The following is a 15,261-nucleotide window of genomic DNA, read 5'->3' as shown; positions in this document are numbered from 1 at the left end:
ACTTTCGTTGACTAAAAAAGGTTCGAGTTGTCACAAATATTTTGTTGTGTTTTGTCATTGCCTTACTTTGGATAATTTGGCTTGTAATATTAAAGTACAAAACTTGATGTAAACAATGACAATTGTAATATTACATGTATGATGATGATAATGTTTTGTTTCAATTATATACACTGTTATGATACTACGCTAATGAAGTCGCTCAAGCCCCCGGATGTTTCCGCCGTCTGGTTTGGGGGTGTGACAGCACATGACTAAGCTTGATTAATACTTCAATCTAAACTTTTAGATTCAAAATAAAGTATAAGTATCATCTCCCTTACTATTGCAAAACAAATTTTCAAATTTTGTAACTTTGTAAAAATTCTTATCCTTGGTTTCCTATAACCAGTATTGCTAACCTACACCATTTCATATAATAATCATGCTCCCACTATAATGATAATTATATTCTGACTAGCATAACACTTATGCTCCCACTAGCTTTGAAATGTACACAGAAATCAACTGGACTTCTAGAAATCAATACTTATTAAATTTCTTACCAAAGTTCAGATTATTGATATGAGATGCTTCGATAAGCCTTTATCTAAGGTCATACACCTTTTATTAGAAAGCTCATATGTATGTCTATACTATTTCAGAACTTATAACAATAAGTCCCAAATGTTCAAACTATTTGTCGTTTCTCACAATTCGAACTATGAATAGGGATGCCGTTATCATAATCGAATTTGAGAATACAATTAACACAACTGCTATCTCCTCAAAATCTTCTTAGACAAGGTTTATGACAAAATCAAACTTATATGGACTGAACATACTCAATCTTAATTTCTTGCCACTTGGTAGCACAAGGGCCTACCATGTCTTCCAAGTTGTTGAGCAGCTCACCCATATTGATCAATGAACTTTCATTGATCCAGGTGCTTTGCCTTATGCAAAAAATTGAGAGCTCATAGAATTCACATGTATAGTCAACTTTAACTGGAATGAGCACAGAAACAAGAATATGTCAACACGATAGGTTATAAACCTCAATTCATGTGCTAATGATTAATGATAGGTTTATTCTTGATTAGTTCTTGAAATTTATCAAGATCTTTAAGACTCCCACTGACCTCTTGATATATAAGATTCACTTGTCAAGAACCATTCATTAACAAGCAAATATCCAAGAGTTAGTGCGGATTCTTATCAAGAATGAAACTTCATATAATTGGTCTTAGTTGGTCTCTGTCTTATATAAAACATCACAATTACCAATTTCAAAGCATTTCTACTCTACATCCTATGAGATGCTATAAAACTGCTTGAGATATGTTACTTAACTCACAATCTTGCAGTATGAGTCTACGACTCAATTTTGGAATGAAGTATGATTCACTAAGATGTCCTTAGAGGATCAATTGTGATATAGTTCCATAATCATTAGGATGATTATAAAACACGATACTAAAGTACTCTCCTTTCCATCTAGATTGGAGAAACTTTTATCTTTTTGCCTAAATGATTCTTCTTATTTGTTCTGCTATACATTGAAACTTTTTCAATGATTCAGAATTACACTTAATCGTGTAAGCATAATCATGTTCACTAAACTCTCAATAAATCATAACGAATAGTCTTATTGTTCTTTGTGGTGGACCTGATTAGTGCACAATACTGTGTACTAGATCCCCTAGTCCTTCAGTTGACTCGCATCTATATGTGAACAAGGAATTAGTCTTAATTTCCCAAAGATGAAAGTTCTCATTCATCACACAATACTAGTTGCATGATTCCAAGTTTCTGTCTAATTGAAACTTGGGTGATGAGAATCCTTCCTTATTTGGTAAATTATGACATTACCACAATCAATATAATTAAGAATCAAGTCCATTTTCAATATTGCTATTAATAGAAACATACAAACATCAATTTTCACAAATGCCATTGCAAGGAAATAAGATAAAATCAAAATTTTCTTTATTTATAAAATTGAGGAAAACTTGTACTTACAATGCAATTAAAAATGAAAACTATGTTACTACATATTTCTAAGCAATCTATCATAACTCCTAAGTAGCAGCTCAAAAATCCTGATCATCGAATCATGCGATCAAAATCCATCTCTTTGCGATCAGACTCAACATGCTTTTTCTTTAAGCTTCCTACCTTTTCATTGATCCTTCAAAACATCAAAATGCAATATCATCACATATGTATTAAGAATCTTCAATTAGGAACTTAACAGAGTTAAATAGTGGACTTACCTAAAGCATAGTCAAACATTTTGACTTTACCATCCTTGTGGTCCTTTAGGTTGATACGGTAGCTTCGTATCTAATGCCCTTATCTTGGCAATAGAAACAAACATACTCTTTCGGAATGGCACACGAGACAATCTCATACTTAGCATTTCTCTTTACCATTTTTCAAATGGTTTGACAATGGCCAATCCCTTTCCGCTGGGAAGAAAATACTTTTCTGGACTTCAAATGTTTCCATTGTCAATGTCCATGGAAGCTTGGGAAGTAGATCTTCCAATCAAATTTGCTTGACCAATGCCCCAAATCATTGTTGATTCAGCAGTAATAAGCAAATAGGTTAGATCAATAAGGGTCACGTCATGATCTGTCATATAGTAATCTTTAATGAACACACTATATGACTTAGGAAGTGATTGAAGAACCAAGTCAACAACCAACTTCCTCAGGAAAATGACACCCAACATTCCTATCTTGTCAATATGCAACTTCATCTCCAATATGTGAGCACATACAGACTTTCCATCTTCGTGTTTACCTGCTAATAAGGCTTGAGTGATCTTGAACTTTTCAAGTCGACGAACATGTGGGTTAGGGAGAACTACTGGAGGAGGTGGAGGAAGTGACGTATGATTTCTAGGAACATCATCTTCATGAGGAAAGTTTTTCATAAGATTCGGGAAGACCATAGTTGTCAGAACTAGATATCTACAAGGGTGAAATTCAAGTTTAGTTGATTTAAGTCGTTAATATAACACCAAAATGAAATATTAAGGCTAAGACCCAACACAATAATTTACAATTCGGAAGAGGGATGTCGTAATCCAATTGCAAACTATTTGTCGGTAGTTAAATGACGATTTACCAATTCCACCATGAAAACAAAATTTTAAATGAATTAAGTTTTAAATGAAACTGCTAGATCTTTTGAGATTCATTGAAATTTTCAATGGCATGCTTAACCTCGATTATTCCCTTCAAGTTTATGACTGGGATACCGAGGATCACAAACAAGGTGTGAATAACCATACAAATTAGCTTGGTACTCTCGAAGTCATTTATCACCTCATCAATGTGCCGGTTAACCACACACACTTCATCGATCTATGACAAACTACGAGCTACCCATTTCCATCCTTTATTAGTCCACATTAGTGTGCCGGTTAACCATACACGATCCACTAATTGACCAATAAGGTGCAATTTGTCAATTTCATGGATTTGCATCAAATTCACATTTTTCCTAAGTTACTAAGATTGGGAATTTATAAGGGTTCAGTTACTTTATAATTCATTATACTTTTAATGAGGGTTTAGTGTCCTATCCTACCCGTTCGACTAATGATCCTTCACTAGTCAAGAGTGCGGTGGGTAAGAGTGGATAACCATTCAATCGCCATTTTATAGGCAGTTTCCTTAAACACCCCTTATAAACTAGCTTCGTGAAAGGCCTACTAACGGTAAGACTGACTTTTAAACTTATACATATATAACACATTAGACTTTTAATTTTATATAGTATAAGGGTATATTTAAATGTTTAAAATACTAAGAGGTTTAATCTTTTAATTAAACTTGAACAACTTAATTATAGATTTATTAATACTCTTTTAATTAATCTTTTAATTAACTGTTAACAAAGCCATAATTAAAAAAAACTTTTTATTCTAAATTTAAGTTATGAAGCCAAAAGGTTCTAAATATAAAAAATTCAAAACTAAAACTATTTAATTATTTTTTTAAGTTATGAAACCAAGAGTTGCACCTTTTGAAATTACTAGATATTTTTTAGAATTTAATGTTTCATAAAATACACTTTTCAAATTCCAAAACTTGATGGCAAGTTTTGTAACTTAAAAAAAACTTTTTGAATTCCATAACTTGAAGACAAGTTTTGTAACTCTCTTTAGTCATAAGAGAGACTTTCCAAGTTCCATAACTTGAAGGAAAGTTATGAAACTCTTCAAAGCCATTTAGATCAAATGTTAACCTACTAAAATAATCATATAATTTTATCTTTTACTAATTTGACCTAATTCCACTCATATGGCAAGATAATTTCAAATTCTACAAATAATTAGTTTTTCACAAAATCAAGTAGTTATCTTAAAATTTGACAATCATCATGTTATTGGATGAGGATAATCATTATCATATTAGTAAAATCGAATTTTATGAACCAAAACAATTTGTGGTGATGATCCTAATCCAAAACAGGACAGAAACTCAAAAAATCTGACATCCAATGATCCAACTCGTCGAGCCAGACTATGGACTCGTCGAGTTCATGATCATATGAGTCAACTCGTCGAGTCCATTCATGGGACTCATCGAGTCTAGCAGTCAGAATGCAATTTTGTAATTTTTTCAGCTTTGAACAATTAACCAATACATCTATATAACATAAAACACTCATGGATCTGATACCACTGTTGCGTTTTATGTACTATAAAACTCATATGGTGCGTATACAACCTTAATGCTTTGGTTCTATGTTTTCTCTAGTTATACATGCAACAACAATTATCCAAAGCATGAAACCTATAACCAACATACAACATAGATATTTGAAACATAAAAACTAGTTAGAAGAATACCTCTTAGTTGTGGCTTGTGTAATTTTCGTCTTTCAAGAGCTTAGCACCCCAAGTGTGATGCCTCAAACATGTCATAAACACCAATAACAATTAGAGGAATATGAGAGTGAGGTTATGAAGCATAAATCGACTAGGGTTTAACCTTAGAGTACTAGTGGTCGATTTGGCAAGCTTAGAGGTTACATTTGTAGTTTGGAATTCCTAGAGTTTCAAGTTGTAAAACCTAATTCACCTGGGCTTCTAATCCAATAACTCATTAGCCTTTTTTGACTAACTCTTCATGGACTCTCACAAGGATTTAGTCCATTCCTAATCAACATGGATCATTGGCCCAAACTATAAGTATTACAGATTTACCTAATCAGTCCCCATTAATTTAATCAGTCTCTTTTGATAATTAAATAATTCCAAATTAATTATTGATCAATACCAATTAAATAATATGATTTCTCAATTAATATATTAATAAATCACAAATAACCTATTTCTCAAATATTCATCCTATCAAATTGTTTTGGTGAAGACAACCCGAAATGGACCATGCTACTATCGGGTCAAGTACATACTAATTAGAGCTATGGGCTTAGACACCTAATACAACAATAACAACTATCATGATCACATTTTTATGCATTAAGGACACCTAAAACGTCTAGATCTAGTGTCCAAACTCTTGGGGGCAAGCTTAATCTCATAGATACAAACCAAAGGGACCAAAATGTGCCTTAAACCACCCCAAACAAGATCTAACCAAAGAGATGCCAAGATGAGAGCTTTTTACCTTCAATAGGTTGCAAAAGATCCGAATCTTCTAGATCTACAAGCCCCACTCCAAGTGATGATCCTTAAACAACCTTCAATCTCTTCAAAATGCTCCAAAATACTAAAAAATCACTCACAAGATATTAATAACTCCAAGATGGTAGCTAAGGGTCTAATATTAGGGTTTAGGAGGCTTGGAGGCTGATAAGGGACAAGGCTCAAGAATAAATGAGGCTTAAATAGGGTCAAGACCCTAAGAACTAGGGTTTCCATATGAAGGGAGTACGCCTCGCAAACCCCTTAGTACGCCCGACGTACTCAAGATGAACTCACGATCCTTTAACCAACTATGCCCTGCTTACTTGCTGAGTACGCCTAGCATACTCAACCAAGCTTGAAAACACTTGAACTTCATTGAGCCATAACTCCTTTGTCTTAAGTCCATTTCTGACGAACCTTATATCCACGGAAAGGTGACGAGAAACCCTATACTTCTATCAACTTACTTTCACCTTAAAACTTCTTGAACAAAAACCCAAAATTCATAAATGCCCAGACTGCCAAAATTACGATTATACCCTTGGGCTCCGAAATGCAATCTAACACTCGGATCACTTAATCTACAATACCCACATCCAAAAAGGGCTACTCCTCTTCTTGCCCAAGACCCTAATCCTTGAGATAAATGATGATCGGGCCACGACCCCGAATAATGAAGCGATTCGAAACCGAGGTTACAAAATCAAATAGAAAGAGAAATCGATTGATACATACATTGCCTGAACCAATAGTGGTTGAATCGTAACCTTTGTAGGAACTTCATTAGAAGTTTGAGAAAAAAATCACGAAAAAGAAAAATGAAAAGTGAAACCTGATCGCAATTTACGGGAGAATCACTGTCACCAATTTCTAGATTCGGATAGTTCGAAGAATTGAGGAGTAGCTGTAGCAGAAGAAGAGTCTCAAAACAAAATTAGAACTGAAAATGTTGCAGCTGTCACCATCACCGTCGTTGTTGCTGTTGTGAGAAGAAAAGGTCATAGTGTGAAGAAGACAGAAAGATGACGTAGACGAGTATTATGCTAAGATGAAATCGTATATGCTGATGAAGATGATAAGGGTATTAGGTTATGATGGATTTTCTAGCCAAGGTCAACCTCCATCACACAACCCAAAGACAATTAAGGGAACTCAAAGTTATGAAGAAATATGCAATCGAAGGTACAGATCACGATTGGGATGAAAAAGTAAGAGGAAGGCAGTGGGTATCTGGAGCAATGCTAGCAGATCTTTAAGTCGGTGCATTGTGGTTGGAGGACACGTCACAAGCTCCATTACCAACAGCCTAACTAATATGGTAACCCCATGAATAGTACTCTTGGTCAAGTATTGTTCCTTAGGGAACAAACTTTTAATATATATATATATATATATATATATATATATATATATATATATATATATATATATATAGGTTCAAGTTCATTTGAGACCATTCTAATTTTGTGAGACCGTGAAACCAAATCTAAAAATAATTTTAAAATGCAAAATAAATGGAAAAATCCAAAAATTCTTTTTTTAAATATTATTTTCGGAACTTGAATTAACTAAAAAAAATAAAAAAATAAAAAAAAAATTAAAAAATCCCGTTTTTTTTTTTTTTTTTTTTTTTTTTTTTTTTTTTTAAATACGTGAAATATTCTAATAGAATATTACACTACATATTCTAAAAAATAATTTTAAAATGCAAAATAAATGGAAAAATCTAAAAATTCTTTTTTTAAATATTATTTTTGGAACATGAATTAACTAAAAAAAATAAAAAAAAAATCTCGTTTTTTGTTGAAAAATACGTGAAATATTCTAATAGAATATTACACTATACATATTCTAAAAAATAATTTTAAAATGCAAAATAAATAGAAAAATCCAAAAACTCTTTTTTTAAATATTATTTTAGGAATTTGAATTAACTAAAAAAAAATAAAAAAAATGCATCTTACTGTCTCACAAAATTAAGTCGTCTCACATAAACCTAACTATATATATATATATATATATATATATATATATATATATATATATATATATATATATATATATATAAATTACACAATTGGTCTCTATGGTTTGGGGTAATTTGTGTTCTTGGTCCCTAACTTATTTTTTTAACTCGAAAAGTTTATAATAATTGTTTTTGTTACGCGCTTGGTCCCTACTGTTTGTTTTTGTTATGCGTTTGGTCTCTGTTTTATCTAAAAATACTACTATTTAAATATGAAAAAATGGTGGGGTAGGTAAAGTAGGGTGAAAGGGTAGGGTTAAGGGTGTGTTTATTTAAATAAATTAAAAAATCAAGGGAAAAATAGTTTTTTTAGGTATGAGAGGGACCAAACGCATTACAAAAACAACAATAGGGACCTTCCATGTTAAAACAATAAGTTAGCGACCAAATACGCAAATTACCCTAAAACATAGGGACCATTCGTGTAATTTTCTCTTTTTGTGTGGGTGTGTCATATAACACTCAAATTTCTCAATATACGTGATTTGGTTTGATTATGATGTGTTTGGTTTGATCGTGAACTTTATTTTGTTTTGATATTATAGTTTACAAGAAATTAGAGTATTACCGGCGACAGGCGTCGTCGCTGAAAGTGGGGCTTGTCGCCGCTAATACTATTAGTGGCGACGTGTCGTCGCTAAAACGTCGACGTTGATGTTTTGTCGTTATTAATCAAATTGTCGCCGCTAATGCTTGTTTGTCGTCGCTAAAGACATGTCGCCGCTAATAAGCTCATGTCGCCGCTAAAGACCAGTCGCCGGTAATAACCAATTGTCTCCACTAAAGGCGTCGCCGGTATTGGTGTTTTTCACACACACACACACACACACACACATATATATATATATATATATATATATATATATATATATATATATATATATATATATATATATATATTTCACATTAAAATTGAAAAAAAAACTAGTATGATATTAATTAATCTAATCCTACATCATTCCATTCCAAAATATTAATACAATATCCGTTTAAAATACTTGTCCGATTTAACATACAAAATATCGAAAATACTAGTCTAAAATACTTGCACAGATAAAACATAAAAAATATCCTACAACTATCTAATCGTCATCATCGCTCTCCTCGTTTCCTCCGGTTTCATTTCGTTGTGGCAATGAACGAAACCAATCTTCAAGTGCAGCACTACATGTCAGATCTTTTAACATTGTTTGAAGCATTTCTAACTACAAATAAAACAACATAGTCTTATAAAATACCAATATATCAAACTATAACCAAACTCACAATTACCAATATATAAACTATTATCGAACTAACAATTACCAAATTTTGAAACTGTTACTAAACCAACAATTACCAACATTTTAAACAATTACCAAAATTAAATAGTCTTGTCACCTGTGATTGTGGTGGTGGTTGTGTTAGTGGTTGTTCCTGATCGTACATCGACACAACCATAGAAGGTTTACGCCCGATGCCTCTGATATGGCCACGTCGAACACCCAATATTTTTTCAAAACAATTTTGTGTATCCTTTGGTGTTAGACCGCTGGCTTCAGAAGAAGCTTGAGTTTGTTGACTGATCTTAAAGAGTAAAGCATTCTGTATTTTCAAAAAATAATAAATATAATAAAAATTAGATTACTAACTACCCCTTGACGATATAAGCACTTACGTATTGTTGTTCGACTGCAGGACTACTAAACACCCCCTGGCAATCAGTATTGGCCTTACGAAATGCATTGCTATACGAGCACGATCCCTCTCTGTTTACAACTTGTTGTTGTACACGTACTCCTTTGTTTGACGCCGAACGCTTTAGAAATTCAGGAGTATGAAAATACTCGACTGCTTGCGCTCAATTTTCACGTGACATACCATCGGGGGGGGGGGGGGGGGGTTGGCTAATGCCCTTGGGATATTTGTAAGCCCCCCGACATTCTCAAAATAAGTATGCGCTTTATTTTCCCGGTCTTTATAAATTCTTTGCAAGGTCGCATCAATGCTCTGCAACAACTGAGCACGCTCGGGATCCAAGTTAACCTTATCTAAATCAAACTTATTCTACAAATACAAAAAAGTTAGTTAGTTAAATACCAAATAGAACTAAACTTAAATATTGTCCAAGTTACCTTTAAATGAACCACTGTGGCATTCCTTAAAGCGGAGGAAACATTGTCCCAACCAGATACGTTCAAAGGGATGTTCATCCATATATACTTTCCAATCTCATGGGTAAACCAATTACAATGGTTCCCGACAGGGGAATATGTCAGCTCCCTATCGAAATCCAAATCTACAGACTTTCCCTTGTTTGCCCGTATTATGTTTGATAGTTGAATGTTTTTTGCTTGGACACTTCTTTTATTAGGGAGCTCAGCTGAAAAATATAATTAAAAATATTAGTCACGATAGCTTATAATAAATGGATAAAAATATCTAACAAATATATCATAATAAGACTTACCATCCTGTTCGTGTTGACCACGACCAAAGCCTCCGGGAGGTGGTGGATCCCCGGCTCCATCACCTCCATGTCCTAAGCCCATAACATCCGCCATCACGTAGAAGAGTATCGTCCAACTAAACCCCATATATAGCCTGCAAAATTACAATATGAATAGAATTTACACATATTACATATACAAAAATAATACAGTTTCTATTATAACATTGTAGTTTCCAAATTGCATACAAATACATACACAATATAACATCATACTTTTTTTCCATTATTGCATCCTACTTTTTTGTTCAATTTTTTCCATGCACAAATTCATTATACCAAATATACTTCTGAATACAAAATCATATAAATTCATCTAAATACATTTCCATGCACAAATTAAAATTACTACAAAAACTATAACTTATCAATTAAGAACTTTATCACTTCATCTTATAAATACCAAACTATTAAACCTAAATATCACATAATCATACATTTATACAATAGATTCAATTCCATTTTTTCATTTTATTTTAGACATACAATACAACTTTCATATTCCAATTTCATACAATTAAACAATACATCCAATTTCATATAATACATCCAATTCAAATTCCAATTTCAAATAATTAAGCAATACATCTAATTTCATACAATCCTACCATTTTAGACATCCAATACTAATTTCATAGAAAAATATACACCTAAATACAAAATCACACAAACCATGTGTAATTCCATTTTCATGCCAATACACCACAATGAGCATAAACACAAATCAATTATACAATAGGCTGCATAAAATATGATAAAACATACATAATCACTCAAAAATCATCAATTTACAGCCAAACAAGAGGCTTGGTCGACACTAAAAATCACTAACCAAAAAAGTCTTAGAAAACATAGAAATCAATGATACAATCAGGTTTGAATGGTAAAACTAACATCAAAACACAAGAAGAAAATAAATTAGGGAAATAGACCTTAGATTGCTCAATTTCACTGAAATGTTGTTGTGGTCGGAATTGCCGTCGATAAATTGGATGGCCGCCGGTAATGAGGGTGGGTCGCCGGTAAACAAGGCCAGTTGCCGGGAAAGTGGCTCCCGGTGGTCGGAATCGTAATGGGTGCAGATGGTGAAGGCATAGTTGGAGTTTTGAGAGATACAGCGATCGAAGGAAAGAATGGTCGACTGGGGGGGGGGGGGGGGGATTATCTGACACAACTCAATAGTGGCGACATGAAGGTTTTAGCGGCGACATAGGGGTTTTAGCAGCGACACCCCTAGAGAGAAAAGAAAGCACGTGTTATAGGAGTTTACAGCCGTAGGATTGAATAATGATCGAACGGACAGGGATTATTTCACGCGGATCGCCACGGTGTCAGCAATAGCGGCGATACCTTTAGTGGCGACGCCTAGCAATAGCGGCGACATGTAACGCGTCAATTACATGTCGCCGTTGTTGCTAGGCGTCGCCGCTAAAGGTGTCGTTGCTATTGCTAACATTTCTTGTAGTATATGTGTCTTTTATTATGTATTTCAATTGATCTAAAACTTATGGTTATGTTTTTTTATAATATTTGAACATTTGGAAATCAATTTCCAAGTTTTCTATACATAAATGAATATTGGTATGTATAAAATGCATTAAATTTTGAAAAACATAATTGATCCGACGGTTGAACTGGTTTACTAATGACCCGATCGTCACACCAAATCATCTAAAAATCGGAAATATATGAATACAGGTATATATAAATTCCAAAAAGGGATTGAGACGACATTAAATTGGTTTACACCCGACCCGATAGTCACACCAAATAAATTAAAAACCAGGTTTTAAAATATTGACTTATTCATTATAGATATTTGTTATCATACCACACATGTAAACACAACCATAAAACATACATGTAATACTATAATTATGCGTCCTTATTCTCTTCAATCTAAATACCATATAGAGTACGGAGCCCTTTAATGTCGTCAGTGGTCAAACCTTTCGTGACCCCTGGGGCGAAACTAGTCCACATTATCGAGGTTTGAAACTCGCTATGACCAAGCCCAAGAAGGTGCCCTATTTCGTGTAAAGCCAAACTCTCCACATCGAAAGCACCTTGCACTGCTCCAATAGCCCAATTATGATCCGCATTATAATGGAATCTTCCATCCGAAGGTGAAAAAGCATGGGCTAACACTTGACTAGTAAAGGGACTCCCATCTCCATGGTCTCCACGTTGAAAACTAATCTTTAGGTCAGCACCTTCATAACTTCCTGCTCTTGAAAACGTGAAGTATCCAGAAGAAGCAGTAGCCCATTTTCCAAAAGCACAATCAACAGCTGACATGAATTGGGTTGGGAAACGTGGTCCAAAAGCATAAGTTAGATGACCACGGTTCCATTTTGGTGTTCCGGGAAAGAATTTGTAAAGGGAGACTTTGGGTAAAGAGTTATGATCGGTGTGCTTGTGAATTACTTTATCAGGGCACCCGCAACGAGGCATGACCATCTGTGACACCGTTGGCCCATCAAGCGTCCCCGTGGCGTTCAAGTGGTAGTAGACCTGGTACGACTTGATAGCAACCTCAAGCTCCTCGTCAAAATGATCTTTTTCAAGATCTGTGACATTAGGGTTTTTCTGGTAGTTTAGGTATCCAAAACGAGCAAGATACAGTTTAAGGTCACGAATCCCCTTCACCGTATCACCCTTACGACACCCTTGCATGGCTTTAAGAAACCCAAAAGGTGACGGGTTCGTGTTATTACCCGATGACCCATTTGGTCGTAAATGAGTGTCCTGAACATGCGAAAGAACTGGTAGCATAAATGAAGCAAGAAAGAGGATACATGAAAAGGGAAGAAAGAGTTTAGACTCCATTACAACGAGTACGTTCAAATCTTGAGATGCTTGTACGAGGTTCATAGTCGTCATCTCTATTTATAGTGATTTTCTCTTATCTTACTATTTATTTATTTATTTATTATTGTTTTTAAAGTCATGAGAATTGTTGAGACGTGGGGTATGTTGATCTGGCATATGTTTGAAAATTTGTGATTCTAATCAGGTCTTTGGTCTTCCATTAACACCACTGAGACAAAGTTTTGTGTACGCTTAAAAATTCTTCATTCTAATATGGTTTCTCATTGTGGGTCACTAACATAAAGTTAATCACTACTACAAAATTCCTAATAAGACCCACTAACCCAGTATTAGAGAAATCCGGGTTCTATTTAGTGTAAACTTAATTCTATTCGGATTTTCTTTTATAAAACCCGTTTTTATAACTCAACCGGGTTCTATATATGTTACCCTAAATACATAAACTTTCGTTTCCCCTGAAGTTGTTTTAATTTCATTGTTTTCACCCAAATTTACTTTTCCGCTCTATCCAATCTACATTCCTCTAAATACCTAAAATATTTTGATTTCCTAAATTGCAACCCTACTTCGGTGTATGTTTTGAACTGAAAAACAAATTTTCCTGCTCGTCTCATCTACTCCCTTTTTGTGTCATAATGTACGCCTGCTTCATCGGTTCTCCACTTCACCTTCTTCGCACTGCTACCTAGCTGCCACCGAAAAAGGTATTACTGGCTCTAAGGTCTATTTTTTGTTGAGATAATTCAGAGTTCATTTAATTTCTACATGTCCTTATTAGTATTATTTAAAGTTTATTAATAAACAAAGATCACCTGGAGATAATTCCTGGTCTTTAGCAACTAGCTAGTTTGTTCATATTTTTCTGCATTTTGAGTTGTTTATATTCGGTGCATCTGAGAATGTTGTAACACACTACTTTTTACTTTCTTCAATCAATAATACACAACTCAGATTCCCCAATCTGCAATATGTGGCCTTCTTGCTTATCTATTTTGATTATTTCGTTTTGAGAACATGTCAAAATCCAACACTTGGTATCAGAGCTTAACCAAGTGCATGCCCAAGTACCAATCTCGAGAAGAGATGTCTGGAAATAATGGAAATGGCGACAGGGAAGGCCAGATCACCTTTCACTACCCAATGCTCTCCAAAAGTAATTATGGTGTATGGGCCATAAAGATGAGAGTTTTCATGCAAGCTCAAAGAGTTTGGGATGCAGTGGAGCCCAGAACCTCGAACACGGTTATAGGAGTAAAGAAAGACAAGATGGCATTGACAACCATCTATCAAGACATACCTGAAGATTTGTTACTCTCATTGGTGGAGAAGAAGGCAGCCAAAGAAGTAGGAGATGCCTTGAAGACCATGTTCATGGGAGCAGATAGGGTGAAGACACCAAGAATACAGACACTCAAGACAGAATTTGAAGCCATGACAATGAAGGAGACAGAAGGGGTTGATGGTTTCACTGCAAAAGTGTGCAATATAGTGAGTACTATGCGTACTCTTGGGGACACTTTAGAAGAGTCTTATATTGTGAAGAAACTGTTGAGGGCAGTACCACCCAAGTTTCTCCGTATTGCTTCGACAATTAAGCAATTTGGAGATATAAATTCAATGTTTGTTGAATAAGTGATAGGAAGGCTAAAAGCCTATGAAGAACGTATGAAAGGTGATGGTGAATCAGAAGATAGAAAACTTCTCATAATCTATCAGCAATCGTCAGAGAAGAGAAAGAAGAAGGGTGATGGTGACTCAAAATCAAAGACAAACTGTGGTGATTTTAATGGGTCACGTGGAAGAGGAAGAGGTCGTGGTGGCCGTGGTAGAGGTGGTCATCATAATCAAGGGAGCCAAGGTGCATTTAGCAGTCAAGATAAGAGTAGTGTTCAGTGGTACAATTGTCAGGAGTTTGGGCACTATACAGCCGAATGCAAGAACCTAAGGAAAGAAAGAAATCAAGAAAGTATCTTGGTCCAGGTTGATAATGAACCGACGCTATTGTTATCATCCTTTGAAGTCAAAGAAGAAATAGGGGAAGTGTTCTAAAACGAAGAAAGTGTGAAGCCTGAATTAAGAACAAATGGTGGAATTCTGAATCAGTAAAAAATGTGGTATCTTGATACTAGGGCAAGTAACCATATGACTTGAGATAAAGACAAGTTTAAAAACATAGATAGAAAGGTTCATGGAGTTGTAAAATTTGGAAACGAATCCAAAGTAAGAATTGAAGGGAAAAGATCAATTCTACTCCAGTGCACGAATGGA

At 34.6% G+C, this 15,261-nt stretch overlaps 2 protein-coding genes across 2 annotated transcripts; one reads left to right on the top strand and one right to left on the bottom strand.

Annotated features, from left to right (window-relative positions):
• Positions 1-11,948: 11,948 nt before the first annotated feature.
• LOC111897211 (metalloendoproteinase 2-MMP) lies at positions 11,949-13,017 on the bottom strand. Its single transcript, XM_023893165.3, has one exon. It carries the CDS (start codon positions 12,988-12,990, stop codon positions 12,061-12,063), a length of 930 nt encoding a protein of 309 aa, XP_023748933.1. The 5' UTR covers positions 12,991-13,017; the 3' UTR covers positions 11,949-12,060.
• Positions 13,018-14,076: 1,059 nt separating this feature from the next.
• LOC111897188 (uncharacterized) lies at positions 14,077-15,042 on the top strand. Its single transcript, XM_023893141.1, has 2 exons — positions 14,077-14,569; positions 14,633-15,042. Exons 1-2 carry the CDS (start codon positions 14,077-14,079, stop codon positions 15,040-15,042), a joined length of 903 nt encoding a protein of 300 aa, XP_023748909.1.
• The last annotated feature ends 219 nt before the right edge of the window (positions 15,043-15,261 follow it).

Source organism: Lactuca sativa, chromosome 5, assembly GCF_002870075.4.
Source record: "Lactuca sativa cultivar Salinas chromosome 5, Lsat_Salinas_v11, whole genome shotgun sequence".
NCBI classification, from domain to species: domain Eukaryota; kingdom Viridiplantae; phylum Streptophyta; class Magnoliopsida; order Asterales; family Asteraceae; genus Lactuca; species Lactuca sativa.
Note: the sequence above shows the minus strand (reverse complement) of the source record. Positions and strands in the feature narration are given on the sequence as shown.

Excerpts from the sequence above, each read along its gene's own strand:
- LOC111897211 (XM_023893165.3), bottom strand. The coding sequence starts at position 12,990 with ATGGAGTCTAAACTCTTTCTTCCCTTTTCATGTATCCTCTTTCTTGCT.
- LOC111897188 (XM_023893141.1), top strand. The coding sequence starts at position 14,077 with ATGTCTGGAAATAATGGAAATGGCGACAGGGAAGGCCAGATCACCTTT. Across the intron at positions 14,570-14,632 it reads AGTACCACCCAAGTTTCTCC|GAAGGCTAAAAGCCTATGAA; the intron begins GTATTGCTTCGA and ends AATAAGTGATAG.